This window comes from Caretta caretta, chromosome 16 (genome assembly GCF_965140235.1).
Source record: "Caretta caretta isolate rCarCar2 chromosome 16, rCarCar1.hap1, whole genome shotgun sequence".
NCBI lineage: Eukaryota > Metazoa > Chordata > Testudines > Cheloniidae > Caretta > Caretta caretta.
In genome coordinates, this window is record NC_134221.1 from 7,647,375 (window position 1) to 7,674,546 (window position 27,172).

Here is a 27,172-nt window from a genome sequence, read left to right on the forward strand (position 1 = left end):
GGCCTAACTCTGTTCCCATTAAAGACAATGGGAGTTTTTACTGTTGACTTCAGTGGAAACAGAATTAGGCCAGCATTGAGCGTTTTTGAAAATCCCACTCATCCACACCTTTGCTTGGTGTGACAGGTTGGAATGAACCCAGACCACATCATACCTCCAAGCATCACCTGATTTCTCATTTAAACTATGTGACACTGAGTTTCAGTAGCGGTTCCCTATGAGATGGGCCTACGCCAAACCCCGAGAGCCGGTTCCCGCCCCCTGAATTTCACTGTGGCCTTTCATAGGGCATGTAAATATCAACCAAAGTTTCAAATAAATATTTTCCACATAGCCCTTCCCTATTGTAATGCATTTCCCCTCTATCGGACAAAGTGAGAAGAAGGTAAGGATAGTTGGCTTGGAGGAGGCTTTTGGATTCAGTATTACGCGAATGATCAGTTAGGTAGCTTTTCTGTGTGCATCTTGCTATGCTCCTGGCATAAAATGTGAGTACTCCAAAGGGGGGTATCTATTATGAATATATAGTAATGGCCAATATATAGTAAACATCCTTATAAAAACTTTGCAGACACATGATCAATTTTTAAACTTCCATGTTTCAGCCAATTAAAATATCTGTTGGTTTTTATATATAAAAACCCACACACAGAAAGGGCGACATTTGCAAAAGTGGCCACCGTTTTTTTAAGTGTGTCTATTTTAGAGGCCCAAAGTCACAGTGAGCTTGATTTTTCAGAGCTGCTGGGTTTTTGTTTTTGTGGGTTTTTTGGCCACTTTCTGTATATGCTTTTTAAAGTATATGTATGTACACACACATCCCAGAAGCATAATATTTTCAATTGTATTACTTTTTCCTACCTCTCTACATTAAAAATAGCCAATAAGTGTGTTTAAAACATACATTTTAACAGGGTTATTGGCTGCTTATAATTCTGCATTGTTTAGAGGCTGTATTTGTTATTGTTTAACCTATATATACCAACTTCTATCCAGGCTGAGACCTTAGCTACTTATCTGCCCTCATTCATCACTAGAAAGTTCTTTTTACATTAGTCTTCCTACATGCAGTTTAATTTATGTCTGCATTTATATACCTTTCCCATAACATTTAGGTACCTTTGAGTATTTTTTTAAAATACACCCACTTGTTTCTTCCACCCTTACTTTTTACTCATCAAGTAACCGCTCTCCATGGCAGGGATGTAACTGAGTCCCATAAGTAGAGACGGGTCCAAGCTGTGAAGTTCAGATTTACAGTCAGACTTTCTCTGAGTTGAAGGTGGTCAGATATATTGTTCCACTTTGGTTCACTATAGAATAGGTCCAAGCTCTGGAGTTTACACCTGGATCTTGATTTGAATTCCCCCCAAAGTACAGGAGGGTTCGATCAGTCATTGCAGGTTGGGCTCATCCCCACTGATAGCAGTAGCAGTGTTACTAGGGCGGGGATCAGCAACCTGCGGCCCGCCAGGGTAAGCCCCCTGGCAGGCCGGGCCAGTTCGTTTACTTGCTGCATCCGCAGGTTCGGCCGATCGCAGCTCCCACTGGCCGCAGTTCTCCGCTCCAGGCCAATGGGGGCTGCAGGAAGCGGCAGCCAGCACGTCCCTCGGCCCGTGCCGCTTCCCGCAGCCCCCATTAGCCTGGAGCGGCGAACCGCGGCCAGTGGGAGCTGCAGTCGGCTGAACCTGCGGACGCGGCAGGTGAACAAACCGGCCCAGCCTGCTAGGGGTCTTACCCTGGCGGGCCACGGGCCAAAGGTTGCCAATCCCTATACTAGGCATTTCACTAGTTTAATTTTTAAAAATCCATGCTTTCACTAATAATGACGTTGGCTTTCATTGCCTCTCTCCTCCATTTTTATTAACTGATGTGACTAGGAAGAGCATGTGCGAGGAGACATGGTTGTGCTGAAAATCTGCACTCATATTAACACTACATGTGAATGGTTGCATTCAGTTGCCCTAGACTCCAGTGGTTTCCAAGTGGTCATTGTCTACCTGGAGTTACCATTGCTGTTCACCACGATCTGTTTGTAACTGATCGGAAAACTCAGTGTGACCAACAGTTGGCCCCACTTGAGGCACAGTGCAACCATCCATCCTCGGCTACATGCACATGTTTCAGATCACAAACAAATCTGCTTTCTAAGAAGCCAGAAAATAAGTAAATAACAATTCAAATGACACCCTCTAATTGTGCAACTGTAGCTCAGAGACAGCCAGTGAAAGGAGTCAATGTTTTGTCTCTGCCCTCTCCTGTTCTCTCACTGTCAGTAAAAGTCTATTTTCTGTTCTGTTGGGCAAAAGGTTTTTTTCCCTCTTTGTCCCTCTTTGACTCTCTCTTTGATTGCAAAGATCTGGGCAGCCTGTATGGGTTTGTCCCTGTCTCTATCTGTTGGCCTTCTCGATAGTTCAGTGTTGTTTTTCATTTGTTTATTTTCTCCAGACTTTGGGGCTACTGTTTCTTTCCGTCAAACTTCTTTTCTTTTTTTAATTTGTTTATTTTGTTCCTCCTTTGTGAACTGTTCTCCTTGGTTAGCAAGACCAATCCCTGCAGAGTTGTTATGCACGTGGCTTGCTGCTTGCCTTGATAGTCATGCATGGGAATCTTTTAGTTCCTTGTTCTGACACTCCTCAGGTGACAGGAGAGCTTTATCCCAAGAGACACTGGGTGTTCGAAAGAAGAAGGCCACTTTCCTCCACACTGCTGGGGCTGGGGTCGGGGAAAGTGGCACTTCGGCTCCTTCCAATTGATTAAAGTTCTAGTGGTTGTAGAGTTTCAAATCAGAACCTTTGGTCCATTTAGCAGAGTTTACTGAGACTTCATTGTAGTCCTGTACAGGCCTTGTGAGTTTGCCAGCAACCACGGAGAGTGCTGGTCCCAGTTTTTTGGCAAAAAATGCAGATTTGGCGACACCGACATGTTTTGTGAGCTCGTGTCAGTTTCGCCAAACTGTTCTTGTCAAGAACAAAACAAAACTACAAAATAATCAAATTGTTTTACCAGGACACTTTTGAAACAAAATGTTTTGGTTCAAAGCAACATTTTGTTTGTTTATTAAAAATACAAAAACCCTTTACAAATGTCCAAAAATGAAAGAAAACATTTCGTTTGGATTGAATGAATTGTTTCATTTTTAACAAAATAGAAACATTTTGTTTCAGGTTGAATGGAATGTTTAGTTTGACCAGAAACTTTTTTTTTTTTTTTTAACTTTTAGATTTGCTGAAAATGCAAAAAAAAAATTTTTTTTGGTCAATTTCTTTAAAACTACCAGCAAACAGAGAAAAAATCCATTATTTGCCTGGCTCTAGTTATGGGTCTCCCTGCTTTTTATAACGCACATGAGGAGCAGGGAAGCTTCTAAACATTGATGTTTTTAGCAGGTTTGTAGACAAATAATCCTGGATAACCCCACCCTTGTGTGTATGTACACATACATGCACGCCTGGAAAACCTGCATAGGAAAATGGTCAGTGCATTATCTGAATACATTAAAAGATTTTGTGGCTGCAATGCTTGCATGCATCTTGGTGCTCATGGTGCTCTCTCTTGAAAATCTGTCCTTCATGAATTTTCAAGGCAAGACAGTGAGCATTCCAACAGCGTGCTTAGTCAGCCGGCAGAACTGGCACCCAAGCTTTTGCAGTCATTGTAAACAGCTATTGACAACGGCACTTTCAGCATGGGTCTGGTTTTGTACCTCCCAGAGCTTCTGATGTATCTGCAGAGAAACTGGGGAAAGGAAACCCAACCAGTGCAACGCCCTCTATGTACTTGGCAATGCATTGCTATTGAGCTGATGCCAAAGTGCCATAGTGATTGACAGAACAAGGAGTAATGGTCTCAAGTTGCAGTGGGGGAGATTTAGGTTGGATATTAGGAAAAACTTTTTCACTAGGAGGGTGGTGAAACACTGGAATGCGTTACCAAGGGAGGTGGTGGAATCTCCTTCCCTATAAGTTTTTAAGGTCAGGCTTGACAAAGCCCTGGCTGGGATGATTTAGTCAGGGATCGGTCCTGCTTTGAGCAGGAGGTTGGACTAGATGACCTCCTGAGGTCCCTTCCAGCCCTGATATTCTATGATTCTATGATTTAGAATTTGGAGGAGGGGTTTCAGTTTGATTTGAGTCGGGGCGTAACTCTTGAGCATAAAGCCATTAGGCTTGGAAAGATTTTGATTTTGATTGGTCAACGTCGATTTCACTGTACGCACACAAACTGATGGAAAAAATATTTCCATAGGTAATAGTGGGAATGTACGGATAGGCAAAGTAAGCAAAATGATGCTTGAGAATGTATTGAAGTTTGATTTAAGGCTATTTACTTCATATATTTTGACATAGGATGTTTACCGGTTATAAAGCCTTAATTTTTTGACTCATCAATATTATCCCTCGAAATTATTTTTTAAAAAAATTGAATTCTGCCAAGCCTCAATGTAACATCAACTGTTTTGCTTATTGCAGGAATATCCAAACGTTGCCCTGCTGAGGGTCACACTGACAATTTGCCAAGAATACACGGTGCATCCCCTTACCTTGCCCATCTTGAACCACAGGTGCAGCCCATGGTGACTACAAATTCCAGCATGCAATGTTTCATCTTGTTCTGAGTAACTCTCTGTTGACCCAAAGGTTGAGCCTTGCACACCGAGATTGTAGTGCCCATGGGCTATACTTTAGAACTTCTTAGGCCATATCAAACTGGCCAGACTGGCTTTGGGGACACCCGGCAAATATTCTCCTTTGCCGTCCTAGGTCCATCATTGTCATGTGATTGTGGTAACTTTATCCCATACTGGTTTTTGTTTTCTTCCTTCCCAAGCTTTGTGTCAAGAATGAGGCCAGCAGAATTTGAATGTCTGGATTAGGCTGTGAATGATTCTAAACGAATCACAGACTTTAACTGGTCCCCCTCCCTCAGTGATTTTTGTCCCATAAATTGCCCATGAGTACTTCAAAGTGAGTTTTCAGTATCCAAAATTTAAGTGGTGTTAGCTAGTTTTAATAGGATACACAGAGCACATGGTATTTTTTTTCCATTGACATTTGGATGAGTGCAACAGTGAGTCAGATTCCCCATACACATACTCATGTTTACAATTCACTTCCGTGCAGAGGGTCTATAGGAAGCCTATGTGCCACTTAAATCTCACTTAAGCCCTGAGACGTATAGGTTGTATAGTAGCCCTCTACACTGAGATGATTTGCCCCTAACATTCTTTAATATCTGCTTAAAATTCTCTGTCTCCACTGGAATTCCTGTAAGAAAAAGATTTTCAGGAGATTATTTGCTGAAAGTAAACATGAAATTGGCACAAATTCAGGCAAGGTCAGTTCTGTATTTTACTTGAATGAACGTCTGTGCACATTTAGTTAGTTAGTTAGTTAGTTAGTTGCCCAGCTCTAGTTACAACCCCTGTTAATAGCTGAGGAATGTCTGACTTACTCATCTCCTGGAGCAAGAAATGCTACAAATGTAGCCCATGCTCCAGTCTGTAATTGGCTGTTATCTTGTTATCTGGTTGCTCCCCCTTCTGTGATGTAGAGAGTTAATTAGGTTTCAGAGTAGCAGCCGTGTTAGTCTGTATCCACAAAAAGAACAGGAGGACTTGTGGCACCTTAGAGACTAACAAATTTATTTGAGCATAAGCTTTCGTGAGCTACAGCTCACTTCATCGGATGTGAGCTGTAGCTCACGAAAGCTTATGCTCAAATAAATGTGTTAGTCTCTAAGGTGCCACAAATACTCCTTTTCTTTTTTTAGAATTAATTAGGATGCTCTAGAGAGAATATCACAGCCCCAGCCCCTGAGGCCTTTCACTGCAGAAACATTAACAAGATCTTCTGATACATTGGTTAGGTTCCTCTTGTTAGCCTCTGTTCTGCTCATGTTGAGAAGGGAGAGTGACTCTGAAACTGCCTAATTAAGATCTGGGGATTGAGGAGGTTTGTCTGGTACAGGTTAGGAAATCAGGAACTAGATCTCCATCTCCTGCCTGATACTTCTCTTCAAACTCCATTTGAGGAATGAAGTGTAGGAAGGGGAATGGCAAAAGGAGCAGAGAAATCTATTTCTGCCAGGCACCGAGATCTAGTGTGGCTTTTCTCTTCTTCCAAGGTAGTCTTCTTCCACCATTTAATTAGCGTAGCTAACCACACTTTTCATTTGTGGCAGGCAGTCCCACATTGATCCTGGAGTGGAGTGAACTCCTTACTGGAGTCTCGGAGCATTGTGATCCCTTAACATCTGTATCAACACGCTCGTATGTTTTCCTTTGAAATCTGGAGTAATGGAAAAATGCTGCAAATCAGACCCTTCCCCTCCTCCCTCCAGTTCCTTATGGCAAATTTTTGAATCACACTTCAAAGCAGCAGGCAGTGCCAAGGCTCAGTGGGTCACAGAGTGAGGACGGCAGTTCTGAAATAAAGTGGGGATTTTTTTGGTTTTGAGTGGGGCATGAAGAGCAGAGGGGCTAGATAATGCTGCCCCCTCTCTCACGGAGCATGCTCGTTAGCTTTCACAGGGTTACAGTGATGTAAGGTTCCCTTGTTGTGCCGGAGAGGAGTGGAGAGGGTTAGTTCCGTCTGTGTAATGTGAACCTACTTCCGGCCACTGTGGAAGGTATCAGATAAGATAAGGTGTGCAAGTGTAGGAATCGTCTCAGAAACTTTAAGCAACATTTTGATATTTTTCTCAGCATGGGGGTTGTAGGGGGAAGTGCTGATTACATGGTTTTCAGAAGTGTTGAGCATACATAGCTCTCATGGACTCCAGTGGGAGTTTTGGACACTCAGCACCTTTGAAAATCAGGCCCCTAAAGTGTAAGCAATGGCATGTGTTAGGGATGTATTAGCAGGAGTGTTGTAAGCAAGACACGAGAGGTAATTCTTCTGCTCTACTCCATGCTGATTAGGCCTCAGCTGGAGTATTGTGTCCAGTTCTGGGCACCACTTTTCAGGAAAGATGTGGACAATTTGGAGAAAGTCCAGTGAAGAACAACAAAAATTATTACGAGTCTAGAAAACATGACCTGTGAGAGAAGATTGAAAAAATTGGGTTTGTTTAGTCTGGGGAAGAGAAGACTGGGGGGGGGGGGGACATGATAACAGTTTTCAAGTACATAAAAATTTGTTACAAGGAGGAGGGAGAAAAAATGTTCTCCTTAACCTCTGAGGATAGGACAAGAAGCAATGGGCTTAAATTCCAGCAAGGGCAGTTTAGGTTGGACATTAGGTAAAACTTCCTAACTGACTGGGTGGTTAAGCACTGGAATAAATTGCCTAGGGAGGTTCTGAAATCTTCATCATTGGAGATTTTTAAGAGCAGATTAGACAAACACCTGCCAGGGATGATACTTAGTCCTGCCATGAGTGCAGGGGACTGGACTAGATGACCCCTCGAGGTCCCTTCCCGTCCTACAATTCTATGATTTCTGTGTGGCAGGACCTAGCATCATTGCAGGTAGATGAGGCTTTTAAATGGGAGGAAGAAAAAAATAAATATGTGGTACATATTAAGAACTGCGAGGTGCTGTAACTGGAGAAAAATGTTACTTTAAAGAAATATTTGTTGTTTATGTTGCAAGATAAGACGATATGAATCAGCTTGTCCAGTGTGAACTATATGTTTCTAGGAGCCTGAGCAGACTCATGCTAAGATGGGTGCTGGTGGAGTTAGTGAAAGGAGTGGGCGTCTCTCCTAACAAACCTGAACCCTGAGTGCTTATTCAGCATGACAGTGGGTAGCCCCCAAATAAGGGGAATCAACCATAGAAAGGGTCTGATTTTTCCTCTCCCTTTTCTCCAGGGATGCATTCAGAAAGAGGTGGCTGCTCTAAGTAGATGATTTAAAACCATTGCAATAAACAAACCCAAATCTTGCTATAGAGAGATAATGAGAGCACTTCATTCATGTGCATTACAGGTTGCTATCCTGTCTTCTGCTCTTTGGGAAGGAGTCATTCAAGAAGGGGATTTGGAGTCAGGACTCTTTGACTTCTGTTCCCGGCTCTGCTATTGACTCTCTTTGTGATCTTGGGGAAGTCACTTCACTTCTCTGCCTTATGGGAACAATAATAACCTGCCTTGGACAGGAGTAGTGAGGCTTATGGTCGGAATGTGCATGCTCAGCAAGGCATTGCAGGGAGTGCAAAGAGACTTTCCTTGTCCAGTGGCTAACTACAGTCCCACTGGAGGGCGCGCACACTGATCCTTGCTATCAACTGGAGGAGCTGGATGGCTGACAGACAGAAGGCCCTGGTCTTGTCCATCCTCTCTCCTGGCTGGGTGGGGAGGGCCATGATTGTGGCACACTTTGCAATGCTGCTGGAGCTCGCGCTGCAGTTTGTGCTTCCCCCAGGAGGGAGTCTGGTTGAGTCTGCTGGACTCCCTACACCACCTCTGACATTAACAGCCAGATTTTAGGGCCAAATGAATATCTGTAAAGTGCTTTGAGATCCTCAGATGAAAAATGCTGTACAAGGGCTAAAAGTTATTCTTGACTTTCAGTGCCATGGCTGGCATGTATTGATAACACGTCCAATCAGAAATAACCCACACTGGGTCACTCTAGAGGGGTTGGCATTAGGTCATCCTATTAGTTTGCCCTGTCTGGCTGTAAAGGCTATGTAGGACTCCGCAAGGCAAGGCAGCCAGTTACATCACTCCTGTTCTTGAGAAGTACGGGAGTTACAATGGGGCACGGACAATAAATATGGAGGGCCACATGTCCAGGTGGGCATCTAGCACTGCACCCAGTGAACACCGGTTTGCATGTACACGGGAACGCCCGTTTGCTCAGTTATTCGTGCTGTACCACACGTCTGTTTGTGTGTGCCCTTTGAGAGGTCACCTCTAAAATCCCATCAGCACTGATTGAAATTTGCGAGGAAGGGCCTCCGTACAGCGGAGACATGTCAGTTCACAGTGTGGGCTACATTTTGCCCTCTGTGCACGAGCACAGCTCCTCTTGGGAGTCAACTCTGCTAGGTCTATAGGGAGACCCAGGTTTTGCAGTCCCAGTTCTCAGGAGGATGGAGCTCTCCTCGGAGGAATTATTTCTCACCTGCTTGGTCTTCATTTCCATGCATCTTCTTTCTCTCTCCATCTCTTAACTCTCTCTCACTGAAGTAGGATTCAGTGGGACTCTTTCAGTAAGTTAACCACTGGATTGCACTGAACACACTACGTTTGCGCTAACCTTTGGCGTGCTGAAGGAGGATATTCCAACCAAGGCGCTATTCAGTTTTACACAATTGAACAGACGAAATTGGTGGAACTTTGCCAGCATTTGATATTGCCTTTGAATTACATGGGGAGGAAACTCTCAGCTTTGATTTCGTTATCCCTCATGTCAATACACTGAGGAGAACCCCTTGTCCTTGTTTTAAAGAGGGTTCTGTTAGGTTGTGATGGTTTCGCTTAGCTCATTGATTACTAGAGTAGACCTGTAGGGGGCAGAGTAGGTTGCTGCAGAAGCCTTTCGCCCCAGTAGACTTGGGATCAGAGCTTAATATGTAAAATGAATGTGGGGGTCTCAGCTCTTTCCAGTGCTTGTTCACCGTTGACAAAGATAATGTGCCAAAAGGGTGCCCCAGCCCCACTTTATGTCAGCAGGGCTCAGAATAGTGTTTAAAGTCCTAACACGCCCATCCCTGCCCTTCTGAGTGCTGACCAGTGTCTCTGAGCGATTGAGTATTTATTTTATCTGTAACATCTCTTCCCTCACTCCTGTGTGGCAGCTGGCACTGGGTGTTTAGCCCCTTGCCACACAAGTAGCTGGGAGGGTTCGAGGTTGAGGGCTGATGAAGCTAATGAGAGGAGTTTTTCGTTCTGGATCAGATGCAAACACATGCACAGCTTAACACTCCAGTTTCCTTAAGCAACCAGTGTTGTTTAAACAGGACAGGCTGGATTTCTCCCATTACGCTTTACGGTGGTACAATTCCATTAACTCCACAGGAGTTACTCCTAGGTTACCCGCACACAGTAGCTGCATGGATGCTTCCTAGCCCCGGCAGACAGTCCGACTAAAATCCTCTAAAAGCAGTAGTGTGGCCCCGGCGGCACCGGCAGCAGCTTGGACTAGCTGCCCCGAGTACGGTCTCACCCGACGCCCGGAGTACGTAGCTGGGCAGCTAGCCTGAGCGGCCGCCCCGCTACTGCCAGCACAAGCAGAGAGAATGCACGGCTCTCTACCCGAGCTGGGATGCCTGCTACCGGCTGTGGTGTAGACATACCCTCGTTTGCACTCCTAGAAGTGAACAGGGCGATCAGGCTCAGCCATTTTTACCTCCGTTCCAGCCTCTCTGTGGTTGCGTTTGATGCAACTCCTAAATCAATGTTCAGTTTATACCACTGGGAAATAAAATTTCTGAGATTTCCCCCCCAAAGAGTCCAAACTCTTTTTTCCCCTCATGGTGGAAAAGGAGGACGAAATATTAATGTAAGAGTCCTGCCCTTTTCGACAAAGAGCAGTTTAATGATTAGAGCCGAGGACAGAGCATAAAGACCCCTACAGAATCCGAATCCCAGCTTTGGAGTCTCTGATACAAGTCTCTGGGTAACACTTTCAAAAGCACCTGAGTGACTTAGGAGCCTACGGCCATGGCTACGCTGGCACTTTTGTTGGTATAACTTCTGTCGCTCCGGGATGTGGAAAAACACCCCCCTGAGTGACATAAGTGACACCGACAGAAGCACCAGTGAGGACAGCGCTATGTCAGATGGGAGAGGGTCTCCTGCAGACGTGGCTTGGGGTAGTTCCATTATGCCGCCGGGAGAGCTCTTTCCTGTCGGCAGAGCACGTGGGGCGAGACGGCAGTGTGACTGTGTGCATGTTCAGGGCACTCCATGTCTCCCAGATGCACAGCTAGTCTCACTGCAGTGACGATGCACTCACTGACCCCACAAGGGAATTGCCCTTGCAATGTCGACCTGCTCACCCTTCAGACCGACCTGAGGCTGCCAGGTCCTGCTTGTGGCTCTTTGTCTCTGTGCTGCAGCCTCACTGTGGGAAGCAGCTGTGTGGAACAGGTAACACCCAGTGGGAGGCTGGAGTCAGCGGTAGAGTGTTTTCCTTAATGTGCCATGTCACCAGGGAGGAGAGGAGAGCTATGCCTCTTGCCTGGCCAGCGGGGACCCTGGCCGAGTGACTTTCCTTAGCCATACACAACAAGGGTGGGACTGGTTTGGTTGAAGCATCAGTAGCACCCCGACAATAGCTGCGGGAAGGGCTCGGCTGCTGCGGTGCTTCTGTTGCCCGAACCAGGACACCTGGCGGGAGATTAGGGTAGGATGATAGGTAGATGTTGCCCAGGGAGATCAAATTGATCCAGCTCGAGACAAAATATACTCCTCTGAGGGCAGCATGAATGCTGGCAAATCCTAGTCTCAGAACTTTGCGGTGAGCCCTCTGGTTCTGCAGCCTTCCAGAAAAGAAGCCACCCTCCCCAGAGGCAAGGCTGCGTCTCCCAGCACACAGCACGCGAACGGCGAGCATTTCCAAATTGCACATACTTGTGATTTTGCTATTGTAAGAATCAGGGGGATGGCTGATCACCCTAGAAGGGGCAGCGCGGAGGGTGGGGGAGGGACAGCACCAGCTGGCACTGACGGCAACTCTGCTTCATTCCTCAGCGCCTGGTGCGGATGAACATGCCGATCTCAGATCCGGACTTAACGGTCCACTTCACTTCCACGCTGATGGCCTTGATCCGGACCGCTCTAGAAATCAAACTCGCGTCAGGTGAGAGGGGAGAGGAGAGGGAGACGTGCGCGAACGTGAGCGTGAGTTCAGAAGCTGGCTTGCAGCAAGGTTATTGTGCCCAGAGGGCCAGCCTGCTAAGCCAAAGGAAGGGGACGTGATGAAGGAGGAGTTCCATAGAGGAAGTGGGAGGATCCTCTAGCCAATTACCTCCACCTCCTAAAAGGGAAGGTAGACTGATGGATTTTGGAGTGGGAGACCCCAGCTCTGCTCTGACTCAGGGTACGTCTACACAGCAGCTGGGAGGTGTAATTCTCAGCCCGCGTTGATGTAAATGTGCACGGCTGCAGCAGCATGGCCGGCAGCTGGGGCGAGCTGCCCGAGAACGCACCCAGACGGGTGGGTGTGACTGGGCAGCGCTAGCCGGAGCCGCCACCCGTGCAGCTGCAGCTCCCCTGCTGATTTCAGCCTGCTCGCTGGAGCAGAGCTCGCGCGTTTGTCTGTGCGAGCTGGGAATTGCACCTCCTGGCTGCAGTGCAGATGTATCCTCAGTGCATGTCCTCGACAAGTCACTTCACCTCTCTGTACGGCTTTGTAAACGGAGAACATGACTTGTTCACCTGAGTAAATGGCTTTGAGATGAAAAGCCCCAGGCAAGCACCAAGCGTTGTGATTTTTTTTTAAAAAAACAACCCTGACTCCTTAGGTTTTATTGCCTTAGCCAGGCCAGTAGGAAGAAAAACCTCTTCCGGCTAAAGATCCTGTCTGCTGGTAGTGGAAGCCACAAGTCTGCAAGCTCTGACCTATATTATGCTCGGAGATAAAATTCAATTATGTAAATGCTTAAACAGGCAGATACATGGCTTCCCAATTAAACAATACAATATAATAAAATCTATCAAATTCTACCTTGGATTATTAGCTTGTTTAATCCGCCTTCGAAGCTGTGGCTTCCGCTGGAGCCAGAGCCAGAGTGGAAGTGGCCAGAGCTCTTTTATGGTCATGTATAATGTCAAACCTAAAGGGAGGACAAAACATATCCCTGTGGTTAAGATACAGGGCTGGGAGTCAGGAGAGGTGGGTTCTGTTCTTGGCTAACTGAATGAGACTGAGGATCTCGGCCTACATGACTTGCCCAAAGGTATTTAGGCACCTAACTCCTATTGAAATCAATGGGCGTGAAGAGCCTTAAATACCTGTGAGGCTCTACATCTTCACCTCTTTGTGATACTTACTTAGCTCATAGTAGGGCTGGATGCTTTAGCTCATGAATGCACTTTGAGATCTTGGGGTGGAAATTGCTCTAGGGCAGTGGTCCCCAATCTTTTTACCTTGCACCTGCCTTACTCCTGTCCACAACACACGCCTCCAGAGGCGGGGGCAGGGCCGGGAGTGGAGCCTTGGCTGAGGGCTGAGGCCAGCAGCTGGGACCCCAGGAATGGGGCTGGCAGCTGCGGCCAGCAGCCAGGGCTGGGGCCAGGAGCAGAGCTGGGTGGTGCTCCCTCCCCGTCCCTGCCACCTGTGGGGGCTGGTCTGGGCTTCACCCATGCTCCCCTGAACATTCTCTGTGCCTAGGGGGACATGCCCCATAGTTCGGAGATCTCTGCTGTAGGGGACAAAATATTATGGTCCAATGGATCTAGGCTGACTGACACCAGCAGAGTATCTGACCATGTAACTTTAAAGCAAGTGTTAAGGACTGTCTCATTTCTTAGGGGCCAGGACCCTCCTTCACATTAATAAGCCTGCGTGTGAAGGGGACAGTTGAGCCCTGAGATCCTGTGTCATTTTCTTACATTTCACTGCTGATCTGTCAGGCCAAGTCATTTCATTGAGGGTGACTGTCTGCAAGATCTTTGGCCATATGCAAACAGGAACCAACAAATAGGACACTTTCCACAGAAGGGGATTTGAGGGGGTACAGGTAGTCAGGGGCATGGATTTGAGGTTCTGGATTTGTCAGCTAGACTCTTACCCATTATTACCTGGTTGGTTTGGATTTTTAGGCTTCCCCTGCCAAATGTAGTTGAGAGTGGCTGGTAGGACAAACAGTCCCATAAGCAACCCAGGGAGATGCAGTGTGACAGGTGGCATGCTCCAAGCACTGTTGGAATAGCAAACGCTATAAGAGCGATAATAGTCTCCTCCCTTTGCTTTTCTCTTAGAAAATCCATCTCAGTCATAGAGAGAAACTACTCAGTCTCATTCTGTGTAATTTAGCCACTTGGGAACCAGCCTGTAATCTCATAAATACTTGAATCATTCTCAGCCCGCATGTCGAGAACCCACTTTGGCCTCTTTAACGGTCTCGCTATCCTTGTGTTTGGTTTTATAGCATCTATTTGATGATGATGTTATATAATTGTCTTTTAATTTTTTGTGTGTGTGCTGTCCCACCACACCCACCCTGGTGAAGGGCGGGAGGGAAGCGCGTGGGGGGGAGTGTTAATGTAATAGCTTAAGCCCACTGTTATTTCATAGTCAGATTGTTTTCTGCTGTGGCTTCATTGTGTCCCTCAGAAGCAGCTAATGATGTGACAAGTCTAAAAGAGAAGGACATTGTTCAGGTTACAGGGTAACAGTGGCAATGCAACCAGATCAAACTGGTCCCTGAAATATTGTACAGGTCAGACTGAGTCCGTTCCAGAACTCACACACTGGTTTATAGTGGGGAGGGCTAGCACCGCCGTTAATATCAGTGGTGAAGCTGATCCTGACTCGGTATTCTGGGAAGAAGGCAGGGGGAATGGATTTGGAAAAGACAGGATCTGTTCACATGGTAGCTTGCTCGTTCATTTGAGGTACAAATGAGGAAAGTACGTGTGCGATGTATAGTCATTCGCTCTCAGCTTCATTTGCCTTTTTTGCCCCCTGCCCAGCGGGTGTGAAGCAGCACCAGTGTGATGCTGAGCTGAGGAAAGAGATCTCTCTGGTTTGGCCCAATTTGTCTCAGAAGACATTGGACTTGTTGGTGCCGCCCCATAAACGTAAGTGCTAACTAAGGATCCTCTTCCCCTTAGAAGCAATGCAGAGACATGAACTCAAAAACCCATTCCAGGCAGCCACAGAAATCCAGGTTCTTCCCCTCTTGTGGATGGTGCCGAGAGCCAACCCTAGGTGTGCACCACAGTCTAGCTGACATTGTACAGAAGCCCATTTCATCCTCTGCCTGGAGTTTCCTTCAGATGTCACCTCTGGAACGCTCGCAGTCCCGTGTCCCTATCCCTCAGTCTTAAGAATCCCAAGGTCGCTCCCAGGCATGGGTCTCAAAACTTTGCCTGAGCCAGTAGATTATTTGCATTGTGGACAAAGATAATACATAGAGGCCAGAAGAGAGCAATGCCTTGTCCAGCCTCTTCAAGAGAGATTTCTTTGTCATGCAGCAGTCTTGCTTCCTGTAGTTTTATCTCCTTCCAGTCTGGCTCCTGCAGGTCAGGGGAGCAATTTCTACCATCTGGGTTCTGTCTGCATCCAAAAAAAGTGAAGAGAAGGATGTTAAAGGCTGCAAAGAGCCCATGTAATAGGAAGAGGGGGTTGGTACTAAAGGCTTAATCTCCCCTAAGGATGGCCTGTGGGAGTATGTTGAGAAAATGGAAAGTTTGAAATTCTCTTGATTGGCAAAAGTAAGGGCTCTGAATCCCCTGGCTTGCTGATTAACGAGAAACAGCCCCGTCCAATCAGGGCAGCCTTAACTGAGAAAGGTATGGTGCTAAGCTGCACAACAGGGAGAGGTCAGTGATAGAACTGTAAAACAAAAACAAACAAAAAAGCCATCTGGAAAAATGAAATACAATTTAAATGTATATTATCCCATTATTCCCCTGTTGATGATAATATAATGAAAGAAAAATAAGGCCTTTCTGATGATAAAAGCTGCAGATCTGGTATTAATTTAAATGTTCTTTTCTGTCTCCCATTCTTACACCAGCATACGGGTTTACTTGCCTAGGGCACCCTTCCTGTAACATATCCCTAAATATTTTCAACAGAGAGCAAAGCTAGGGTGTGGGTGGCTTCAAAAGCGGATGCTGTGACCCTCAGAGAGTGGAAAGGCAACAATGGTCAGGGACAGAATGAAGGAAAAGGAAAATTGCTAAGCTGAAGAAGTCTGTTCTAACCATTTCTTTCCCTCTTTTCTCTCTTTCTCCTCCTCCTTCTTCACTTCTAATGTGATGTCCTATGTGTCTTGTCCATTGCACATTTCCCCCATTTAAATAATTTCTTCCCTTTCCCTCCATTTCTGACACCCGTTCCTTCTTTCCCCCTCTCCATCTGACTCTCCTTTCTGCTTTTCACCTCCCGTTTCCTAATCCAGCTGACGAAATGACTGTGGGGAAGGTCTATGCCGCTCTCATGATATTCGACTTCTACAAGCAGAATAAAAACAGCAGGGAACAAGTGCACCAGCCACCTGGAGGTCTTTGCCAGGTACCCAGCAGCAAGACGCTGTTCCCTCTTCTCACTCCCACCAAGGTGCATGGGCATCTCACGATCATTTATACTAGCAATGAGCAAACCCCAGAAAGTCTAGTGGTCCCATTCCATCCAGCACCTGAAATTTGGGATGCTTCTCCAAGCCTTTTTGCATTTTCAGCGCATCTTGGAAGTGGAAAATCTCATTTAGTTTCTAACCCTTCCTAATTTCAGCGGAGCTGGAAATACCTTGGGTAAAATTTCCAAAAGCACCTAAGTGATTTAGGAGCTTATGTCTCATTAAAAGACAATGAGATTTAGGCTCTTTAAGTGACGAGGAGTAATCTTTTCAAAAGCACTAAAATGTGTTTAGGCCCTTGGGAACCCAAGACCCATTGAAACTCCGTGAGATTTAGGCTCCCAAGTGCTGCCACTTTTGAAAAATGGAACTTAGGCACTGCTGAAAATTTTACTCCTTGAAAATATCTCCACCCATGGAGCTTGGGCACTTCCACTTCCTACCGTGGCCAGAACTGAGAGGGCTGAGGCGCATGTAGCCTGATAAATTTTGAGAATGTGAGATTGCACTTGCTGCTTCCAGGTCTTCCCCCAGATGGCTGTACAGATCCTGCGGTTGAGTGTGGGACACACAGACAGAGACTTGATGATGTTTTAGGTAATACTGGCAAGTGTCACTGAAATTCTAGACGAAGGAAAGAAAGCACAATAAAGATAACAACATTTCCCAGATCATGCAGATTTGTGGTGATTGACACACTTACAACATCATGGAGACTGATTACAGTAAAGACAGGAGAAAAAGCAGTGCTGCTCGCTGTGATATTTACCACAAGAAGAAGGTGCTGGTCTAGACTTCCTGCCTAGTTCCCGTGTCATCATCCTGGTGAGCTAGCTAGGAATGGGACTGACAATCTTTTATGCACCTTTTTCCATTCCACCCACATACATTTGGGACCATATCTAATTAAGTCTCAGGCCCCTACTCATATTTGATATACTGAGAGATCAGTTTTAGGGTTGGGATTGTCCATATGTGATATTCCAGTTGACCATAATTACATTTCCAACAGTTGCTGTGAGTCCCTTTCCCAACAGTTTCGGTACATCAATGCAGTTACCTTTTATTGTAAAAAGCCCCGAAGATGCGGCCATCTCTTCATTTGTGGTTTACCCTAGGTACACGGCTAACCTATCACAAGATACAGATTGCTGTATTTAACCCTAAGTCAAGCACATATTTCATAACCTTTGGTCAAGTAGATAATATTTATGCTAACTGCCAATAGGCACTGCACAAACACCGAACAAAGAGAGTGTCCCTGCCCTAGGGAGCGCTCGCTTGGAATCCATTAGACATTAGATTTCAGCCTTGAGCGTGCCACCCTGTACTAGGCCTGACTCTAAGCGCTTAATGCTTAAGACCTATCGCCAAGTCTATTTTTAATACATGTATTTTGGTTTTTCTACTTGCTGTTGCAGCTTCAGTAACTTCCATTATTATGTCTATAAGCATGCTTTATAGATAAGTTATATTTTACCCAGAACTGTTGTCCCTCCAAGATCAGGTCAGGTGTCAACAGTCAACAATGACAAACGAGTGAAAACTTTATGCAAACAGTGAGAAAGATTTGGCTTGAGTTTGGGGCCAAGGTTTGGATTGATTCTTATTGTAGCCAAGCTAGTTCATCTGTCCCTGTTTATCACACTTACTTTTGCTCAATAATCGTTCCACAGCTCACAAGCAGAGCATTTTGTTATTGGGCTAAATCCTGCGGTTCTTACTCAGAATTTAAACCCAGCTCCCATTGACTTCAAAAGGCCTTGTGACTGAATAAGATCTGAAAGAATGATCCCCATGCTTTGTCCATGTTCACATCTTAAGGTCATAGGATAAAATCTTGGCCATACTGAAATCAGTGGCAAAACTCCCACTGACTTTAAATGGGCCAGGATTTCATCTATAAAGCATATAATATGGTCACAGGGTCACTCAGTTAACGCCAAGCCAGGATGATGGGTGAATTTCATTGGTACCATGAAGCCCTAAATCAGAAACACGGCCTTGGGATTGAAACCTTGGGAATTCCTGAAATAACAAGCACCTAGTAGACTTCAGGGTGATGTTACAGCAGCTGAGTACACATGCAATTTACAGCATGCATCTGTCAATAGGGAGACATCTCTTAATGAAGGCAGCGTGAGGGTATTTCAGTACGAGACTCGGCATCACAGACTGAGATCTGAGTTAGCACCTGACCCTTTAAGCTGTGGGACCTTTTGAGGTTGACTCAAAACCATATAATTTTATTCTGTTTGATCTGAAAATTGATGTGTAGCTAAAACCATTCCTCCCAAATAATCTGTCTTGTGAACTATAAAAGGCTTGGCTACTGTGCTATGGAAACGAACCGGAAAGAGCGAAAGAAACCATTTTTAAAATGTGAATTTAGTGCTGGAACAAGGTGCCAGATTGACATCCCCGGAGGCTGATATGCTTCTGTTTGCCCACAGAATGTGTACAGCAAGGACAGTGGCAATGCATGCTTCCTTTATACTTTCCCAGCAACGTGCCTCATCCCTGATAAATAGGGACCTCTTTTAAGGTCCATGTGGCCTATACACAGAAAATGCCAGTGAAGGGGGCAATTAGTGCTGGTTGCGATCTTGGAACAGGGCTTCGATAATGTGGACACCATTAAGAACGTAACTAGGAAAGACCACACCCCACATTCTCCAAGCAGCTGTAGCTTTCTCATTGATGCCCTCTCTTTATGCATTGCAGACTGGACCAGTGTCGTTGTTCCACCCCTTGAAAGCAACCCTGGAGCAAACCCAGCCTCTGGTGTTCAACCATGCTAAAGCATTCCTCCGCCAGAAAAGTTGCACCTCGCTCAACAATGGGGGCACATTGTGAGTAGTCCCCCGGCTTCCCACAATTACCTTAGACTGCGGTGGCCCCCACGATGATTTCTCCGTAATTCTCTGATTTCTCCGTATTTGAACCAGCCCCCTTATGCAGTCTGCATTTCATAACTTCCCACCATTGCTAGTTTGTGTTTTTGGGCTCCGGGAGCTTGGAATATTGCAAAAATTGCCCAGTGAACGTTCATTGATTCTAAAGAGTCTTGGAGTCAAAGAATGCCCCCAAGATATGACAGGACTTAATGTCAGTGGGAGTTTCCATGCATGGTACTGAGAAGGGCAGAATCTGGCCCTCGTTTCCTGCAGCCAGACAATACAATCTCTGCACAATATGCATGCAAAACCCTTTTTGCCACAATTGTCCCCAGTGCCCTCTCTACTTCCTGCCCTCCTTGTGTGTTAGATTTGTGTGGGTCACTCGTGCCACTGACTTTCAACAATAGACCTCTGAGATGTAAATACATTAATACCACCATATTTTTCCCTACTGGTTGATAAACCTGTAACTGTAAAAACCTAGGGGTAAATTTATCCCTGATACAGCTTTGCTGACTTCATTTGCGTTACACCACAGAGGAATTTGACCAATAACATTTAAGATTCTTAGCCTAGCTGGCCATGTTAATGTAACTTCTCCATGTTTTACATAAGTATGTGTATTTGCTGAGTATTTTTGTGTGTTTACTAGTGACAGTCTAGCATTCGTCCATTCTTTTGTGAAAAATACACCTGTTTAGCAACATGTGATCTCCAAGAAAAGTTAGGTCTATTGTGTCAGTCCCAGAAGTAATTTCCTAAAGCCCTGAAAACAGGTTGCTGTTTTCCCTTTTAAGTAGATTGGTTTTGTTTCCATGGTCTTCCTGAGATCCTCAGGGTGAATGAGGAAATTATCTGTCAGTCAAAGTTCAAGAGCCCTGTAGTTTACTAGCTTCACCAGCCGCTCCCCTATCCAGCTTTTTTCCCCCACAACTTGAGAAGTAGCCCCCCAGACTGCTCCAGAGCACTTTAAATAAATCCAACTGCAAAACGCCTAGCACAGCAGTTCACCTTTTCTCTTCACCTTGCATCAGGCCAGCCCCAGAGAGCGGGATCAAGGAGTCTGTTTCGTGGGGGACTCAGCGCACTCAGGATGTGTTTTACGAAACCAGGACACCAGCTTTTGAACGAGGCCACTCGGAAGAAATTCCCATTGAACGGACAAGCAAACAGGTGAAGATAGAGTGGAATGTAATAGGTCTCCATAGGTGTCAAGCGAGTTATTCCTTTTGACAGCCTAATAGCTCCACATTCATGTTTTGGGCCAAATATTACTCTGTTCGTTGCAAAAGACTTGCTGGGATGTAACTGAGAACTGACCCATTAATGTCTTTGTAACATTTTCTTTGGCAGATGCCCCTCTTGGTTGTGTGGCAGACTCAGGCTTACTCCAAATGGGAGCATGGGGGAGGAAGAACGGTCTCATGGCTGGGCGGCTGGATTGGGAGATAGGAGACTTCGGTCCAATTCCCAGCTCAGCCACAAACTTTGCTGTGTGACCTTGAGCAAGTCACTGTGCCCGGCTTCCCCATCTGTCCCTTGCTATACAGAGGTGTGCGGCTAAAATCCATTGTTGATTGTGAAGCGCTCAGGTACTAGCTGTGCAGGTCCCTAGACAGATCACTGTTACTGGTGGACAGGAAACGTGGTTGAAGAAGGCCTTCACATTTGTGTCTCTTGCAGAGGCAATGTTGGGATTGGCTGTGGTGGCTTTGGCTTAGTGTATCCAATCCTATATCTTGCTTCGTGGGCCTTCCATTTCCAGTGCTGCCCGTCTCTGAGTCCCCACTGGGGCTTCAGCTGACAACACATCCGTAGAAAATGTCCAGACCTGGATCTCATTGGCTGTTGGAGCTGCTTGGAATTGGTGCTCAGGTGACAGGCAGGGGAAGAAAAGAGAATTTGGGATTAGTTTGGCATCATCGATACATGATCAAAGGTGAACACGGCTGGACAGTAGGTGTTAAGTGGGGCAGGGCGGAGGGGGATGAGGGGTGGGCTTTAACTTTTCCTTCTAGTGAGTGTCATTTTCACAGCAAAACGTTTCGGAACTGGATAAACCGGAGCAGGGGAAATGAGCCAAGAGGAGGAAATCAGAACCCAAACACACACAGGAGGATTGAGGGACTAGTGTGATGGGCTTACGGAGTCTTTTAATTGTAGGTCACCTATTCGAATCCAGCCCAGGTCAATAGCGACTGTGAGTGTTTACCATTGGATGGCTCTTCAGTGACCTATCTGAGGTTTGGGGTCTTTAGTGCAGTTCCTAGAGTATTGACAGGGAATACTATAAAAAGCACCACCATATCTGACACTACGTGGCTCCCTTATGGACTGCGTGCGGCTTGGAGACTGACCTAACGCGGAGAAGGGGTCCAAGTTGAGGCGTGCTGGCAGGGCCATGTGGGGAAGCGTACACCAGCGCTCCCCAGGCTGAGCCAGTTTGTAGATAAATAGTGACCTTCGGTCACCAGGGCTTTCAGGCTGGTGTCTTTGACTAGCCATAAATCCTCACAGATGAAATAGAAACCCTGCAGTTCGCCTTAGTCCTGGAACAAGCCTGGCAGAGCGATTGCTTTAAATGGACATTTATGTTCCTGCTTCTGAAAATATTTCTCAATCCAATCAGGTTGTAGAAATGAGAGAAATCAGCCCCACCCTGACCAACGGAGAACACCAGCCTGGCCTGGAGAGCCAGGGGCGGGCGGCTTCCATGCCGCGTCTGGCCGCCGAAACTCAGGTGAGGGAGGGAGGCTTTACTGGCAATGGAAAACTTACAGTAAGTCAAGCATTCAACACGTTCTCTCTTCTTGTCCGTGTCATGTTGTTTTTTAAAGTGACTGGTGGGTTGTTTGTTTCTTTAAGAGACACTGATGGAGCTGGGGGCTCAGAAATTTGAGCAGCCTTTGTGCTTTTGATCATTGGGATGCTGTGTACACGGTGCTGTTCCCCAGCTGTCCCCATTCCCGTATACAGGCAGCAAAAAAGAAATCCTGCTCTCTGGGCAAAGCACTCATTTAATCTGATGTCTGGTAAACTGAAAATGTATGTTCCGATTGACAGGGAGTCACTCTATGGTTTGAAGAGGTGTATTCCATAACCTTGCAGATAACATGCCTACGTCACTGCCCTAACTTCATGGTGGGGTATATCCATAGCCCTGGGAATATAATAAGCTGCATGTTTCTTTTTGATGAGCCTGTTTATATATGAAATGTGCTGTAGGCTCTCCCTCACCAGAGGGCTGCATTGAAATACGAAGCATTTCCTCCTCCACCCTCCAACTAGGTTTAGCAAGTAGTGCACTGTATGGTGGATTAGTAATATGATGCTTAAGACTTTACTTCCTTTCCTTATCTGATGGAGACTTGCAAGGAAGCCTTGTCATGCGAGGTGGCCTTCAGAGCTTTGTGACTACCCCTGTGCACTTCACGGGGCACATAACAGCACGGTTTTCTCAAATCACTTCTGGGCATTTCACATGTGCATTGCTGACGTGTCCTCCAGACACTCTCCGATCACCCCGCTGCCTGTTATGCGTTAGAACATCTCCATCTTGCCATGCTTAGTTGTGTCTCTTTAGCTCAAATTGCCTGATTCATATAATAATGAGTGAGTCACATGTGATTGTGCTGTTCTACAGGTGAGACAGAATGTGGGAGGTGTGCTGAATTCTAGAACTGAAGGGCTCTCATGTATACAGCCACACCTCCAATAGATATGTCCTTCCTTCCTGACTGTCTGTATGCCAGCCAGCTTGGATCGGGACACAAACTGCACCCAGCTCTGCTGTCTGGATCTCTGTGCTACCTTAAGAAAGGAAAACCTTTCCCCGAGAACTGTAGGAAATCCTTGGATAAGACTCCATCTCCCAGAATTCTTTGTGTTCTCAGGAACTCTATTTATTTTGCTTAAAACCAACCACCACCGCCTGCAAGTCCCAAAAGCTGAGCTACCCTGATGGGATAGACTTGTGATAGGTTCTACCAAACCTAAAGCCATTCTTAATGGGAACAATATCAGTGTACGAACCCTAAAAACAACCCTTCCTTGGGCATTAGTGTTGGGCATTGATCCTTTTCTTCAATGCAATATTTACACTAACTTTATATTTGCATTGCTCTTTTCAGCCTGTAGAATCCCAACAATGCACATTCAGGACTGTGCATGTAAACAGTGGTTGCCAACAAAATCTTTGCCGACGCTTGCAAAGGCAAAACTTTAGATTTTAATGGGGACCACAGTACATGCATAGGATTCCCTCACCCACCAATGAAAAGCAGCTGTGACTTAGTAGCCATTTCTCACCAGCATCTCTTCCTGGCAAATTTCAGGGGTTAACACAGAAATCGCATGAGTTTTTTTGATGACCATGGGACACTAAAATAAAGACTAGCCCCTCCAGCACCACAGCATTCCCAGCAGCACCCTGCTCCAGTTTAATACACTGATTCACAGGGAAAGGAGTCACCTGTAGCACTTGGGCAGTCCTTGGAAAACTGCAGACCCAGTACTGACCAATCCCAGCCTTGCTTAACTGATGAGAACTGACAAAATCAGTCCCAGGTTGAAAAGCCCCATGACCCACAGATAGCCCTCCAGCAGAACAGATAAAATTTGCCAGACTGCTCAGGGGCTCTCCCTTACACCCATCACTTTCCCTCAGGAGACTCCTTCAACCTCTTCTATAGTTTGTTTGTTTTTTTAAACAAAACAAATCGATTCCTCCATTTGCCCAACAAAGAGTTACAGATGAAGCCTGTGAGCAAATAGGGGCACGGGAGAGAGGTCATTAATGAAGCCAGGGAGTGAATTTCTTGCTCAGGAGAAGCATGTTGCAGGTTGCCCACAACGAAGCGCACACCTGCCCTGCATTAATGCTGTCACTTATTTATGAATCAGGCCTACGGTGTCTGAACAGATCTAACCTCATTTAATGATAAATGTTTTAGTGCTTGTAACTTCAGCAGAATAACTGATGTCCTTTCTGTGTGTGTTTCCCCTTCTGTACCTTCCACCCTACCCTTTATGTGCTACTTCCGGTTCCTCCCCAAACTTTAATTTCTTTCTAACTTTTGTTAACAATAATTTTTTTTCATTCATCCCCTTTTCTGTTTGCCTGTCACGTCTCTGTCCTTTTGCATTTCCCGTCTTTTATCATTTCACGCTACCGATCTCGCTTCCTCCCTCCCCATTTGCTTTCTTCCTTTCCTCCGGTCACCTTCCCTCCTGTCTCATCATCTCGTCTGCTGCACATCTGCCGTGATGTCTGACAATGGCTGCTTCAAATATTCTCTCTCATCTTGTCCGAATTGTTTGCAGAGGAGCAAAACACGGTCACCGGGGAGTTACCTAGCAGTATGTAGTTTGCACTAAGTTGTATCCTATTAAATTGTTATTAAGCAATGATTAACCTTCACTAACCCCTCCTCTCCCCCCCCCCCCCCACTCCTTGTTTGGATTACTTTCTGGTGCTGTAAAGATGCAGCTGCCGTCTCTCTGTACTTCAGTTCATTGTAGTTCCTTTGATCCGTAGTTGCATGCTGCACATTGTGATACCTTGCATTTGTTTATATTGCCTTGTTGGCTAAAAATGTCATAAGTGAAAACAGTAAAGGTTGCTAATGAATGAGAAACTAACGAACCTCTCAAAGGCTATGGTATATTCTCCTCCCGTATGTCTCCGCTCGAGCTGGAGGTGTCATTTCCTGCTTGCGTAGGTGTAATCATGCTAGGTTTGATTGAGCTAGCATACCAACAATAGAGCCGGGCTAGCCACCTGAGTACATCCTAGGGTCCCGGGTGGGATTGTACTCCAGCAGCGAGCCTCTCCTGCCACTCATGCTGCTACATCTATGCTACACTCAATCAAACCGAGCATGTGCACTGGAAATTACATCTCCAGTTCCAGCACAGATGTACCTTGGGTGTGGGTGTGCAAGTCCAATCAATGGTAATGAGAGCCTCCAGGAGGGAATATACCTGTCTGTGTGGTATAGGAAGAGAGACTGTTCTAATCTATCTCCGTTAGTTTCTGGGTGGGGGAGAGGGTTGCACCTGGAACAACTGAAGAATAAGGCCCTAGGAAGGTTTGCTTCCTATGAACTCGGCTTCTTTTTGGAAAATCTTTGCCCCTCCCTGTCGTTTCCTTTGCAGCAGTTCCTTTGGGCAGAGGTGGGTTATCAGGTTACTTAATCTAAGGTCAGGGTGGCCAACCTGGGGCTCCGGAGCCATATGCGGCTCCTTGTCTAGGCACCGACTCCGGGGCGGGAGCTACAGGCACCAACTTCCCAATGTGCCGGGGGGTGCTCACTGCTGAACCCCTGGCTCTGCCCCAGGCCCTGCCCCCACTCCACCCCTTCTGCCCCCTCCCCTGAGCTGGCCATGCCCTAGCTCCTCCCCCCCCCCCGCGGAGTCTCCTGCGTGCCACAAAACAGCTGATCGGGAGGTGCAGGGAGGGTGGGGGAGGCGCTGATCGGCAGGGCTGCTGACGTATTACTGTGGGTCTTTGGCAATGTACCTTGGTAAATTCTGGCTTCTTCTCAGGCTCAGTTTGGCCACCCCTGATCTAAGGTCTTGATCTCCATTTTTAGGATGGGGGTATTTCCTGCATTTACTTCCTGGCCAAGATCTGTCATTTCCCGTATCTCAGCAGGTCAAATCTGCAGTGTTGCTACCTTACCCCGGCCCCTGAAAAAAGAAATCTCCTTTTTGAATAATAAGTGTGGGGGCCTGGCACTGGAAGGCAGTGTGGAAGAAGGTACAGAGCAGGCAATGGAAAAGGAAACAAATAAGGCGTGAGTTACGCTGCGGCCAGTTGTTCGCTCTATTGGTGACTTAAATACAGAGCTGCGTCTTCTTAAGACAGGTACCTCTGCTGAAGGACCTATAAAATGGACAGCTCCAGAGTGGGGAAAGCCCACTTCTGAGTTCCAGGAGAGGGCGCTAGAGTGATGCGGTCCTTTATCCAGCACTTTGTCTGTTTGGGCTGCGTAACCTACCAGTCCCCTGTTCGGAGATCATCTTTGCCTCCTTTCTCTTCCCCCTTACTTTAAAAATTGTATTAAAGCTAACGTTTAAAAAGTACATAGTACACGGGTTAAGAAAAGAGTGTCTGTACATCTGGGTATAGTGCTTAGATTATCCACAAATACAAAAAGAAAAGGAGTACTTGTGGCACCTTAGAGACTACTCTGAAACCACAAATACAAAGTTTGTTTTTAAAGTCATAAGATACAAATAGTGCACAATCAGCAATAACCCTAATTTAGGTGAACAAATTTAAGAATACAATTTAGATATTATCATCTAAGTATTCGGGTCCATCACTCCTGAAAAGCTATACAGAGAGTTGGTTGTGGAAAGCAAATGCAGCCATGAGTGAAGAGTGTCGCTCAGTCACTGAGAATTTAGGGTAGGTTGTCCATTTAGAAAATACTTTCCTCGTGGATTGTATTTCGGTTACTGTCCCCACTGTGTGTCTCATCTACTGCTCACCACTACAAACCTTCACCACTCACCAGAGCCATCTTCCTACCTGGGCAGCGAGTGTGTTAGCCTTCCCACCAATTCCCGTCCCTTTAGACTCGTGACTCAGAATACTCCAAGGTTGCAGCCAGGACTGCCCTGCTCCTCCAACAGGCTGCAGCATCCCAGCACCCTGGAGAGAGTCCTCTTGGGCATCTCTGAATCCCTGGTGCCCAGTCGGTGCCGTCCCAGTGCTTGTGTGTCTGTGGGAGCCCTGCCCCCAGCAGCAACGTTCCACCTGTGAAGCTGACGGGAAGGATCAAGGTTTGAGTGAGTTGCTGGGAAGAAAGAATGCGGGGGGTTAAAAACTCTGCTCAGATTGCTCCCTTGCATGTGAGATAAGAAACCCCATCACTGACACTACCCACTAGGAAATGAATGGTGTCTTTAAATTAAAAACAATTGCATACCAGCCACCCTAATAATGTGCAAATATCAGGGGGCAGCAGTCACTCAGACTCCAGTGTAAGCTAACAAAGTAGCACTACCAGTTAAAAAATAACAACCAGAACAACCCCACAAGGGAGTAGATAGAAAGGTT

At 46.2% G+C, this 27,172-nt stretch overlaps 1 protein-coding gene across 11 annotated transcripts in view; it reads left to right on the forward strand.

The window, feature by feature from the left end:
* CACNA1B (calcium voltage-gated channel subunit alpha1 B) overlaps nucleotides 1-27,172 on the forward strand; it is a 480,390-nt gene that overhangs the window by 440,616 nt on the left and 12,602 nt on the right. For 6 of the 11 annotated variants that reach the window (XM_075120535.1, XM_075120534.1, XM_075120539.1 and 3 more), the window contains 6 exons: nucleotides 11,646-11,754; nucleotides 14,592-14,699; nucleotides 16,028-16,185; nucleotides 18,929-19,056; nucleotides 20,139-20,277; nucleotides 21,734-21,883. In XM_075120535.1, coding sequence (XP_074976636.1) covers nucleotides 11,646-11,754; nucleotides 14,592-14,699; nucleotides 16,028-16,185; nucleotides 18,929-19,056; nucleotides 20,139-20,277; nucleotides 21,734-21,883 — 792 coding nt within the window. The remainder of the gene's footprint in view (nucleotides 1-11,645; nucleotides 11,755-14,591; nucleotides 14,700-16,027; nucleotides 16,186-18,928; nucleotides 19,057-20,138; nucleotides 20,278-21,733; nucleotides 21,884-27,172) is intronic. The other 5 variants (XM_048822713.2, XM_075120541.1, XM_075120538.1 and 2 more) reach the window with 3 other exon arrangements.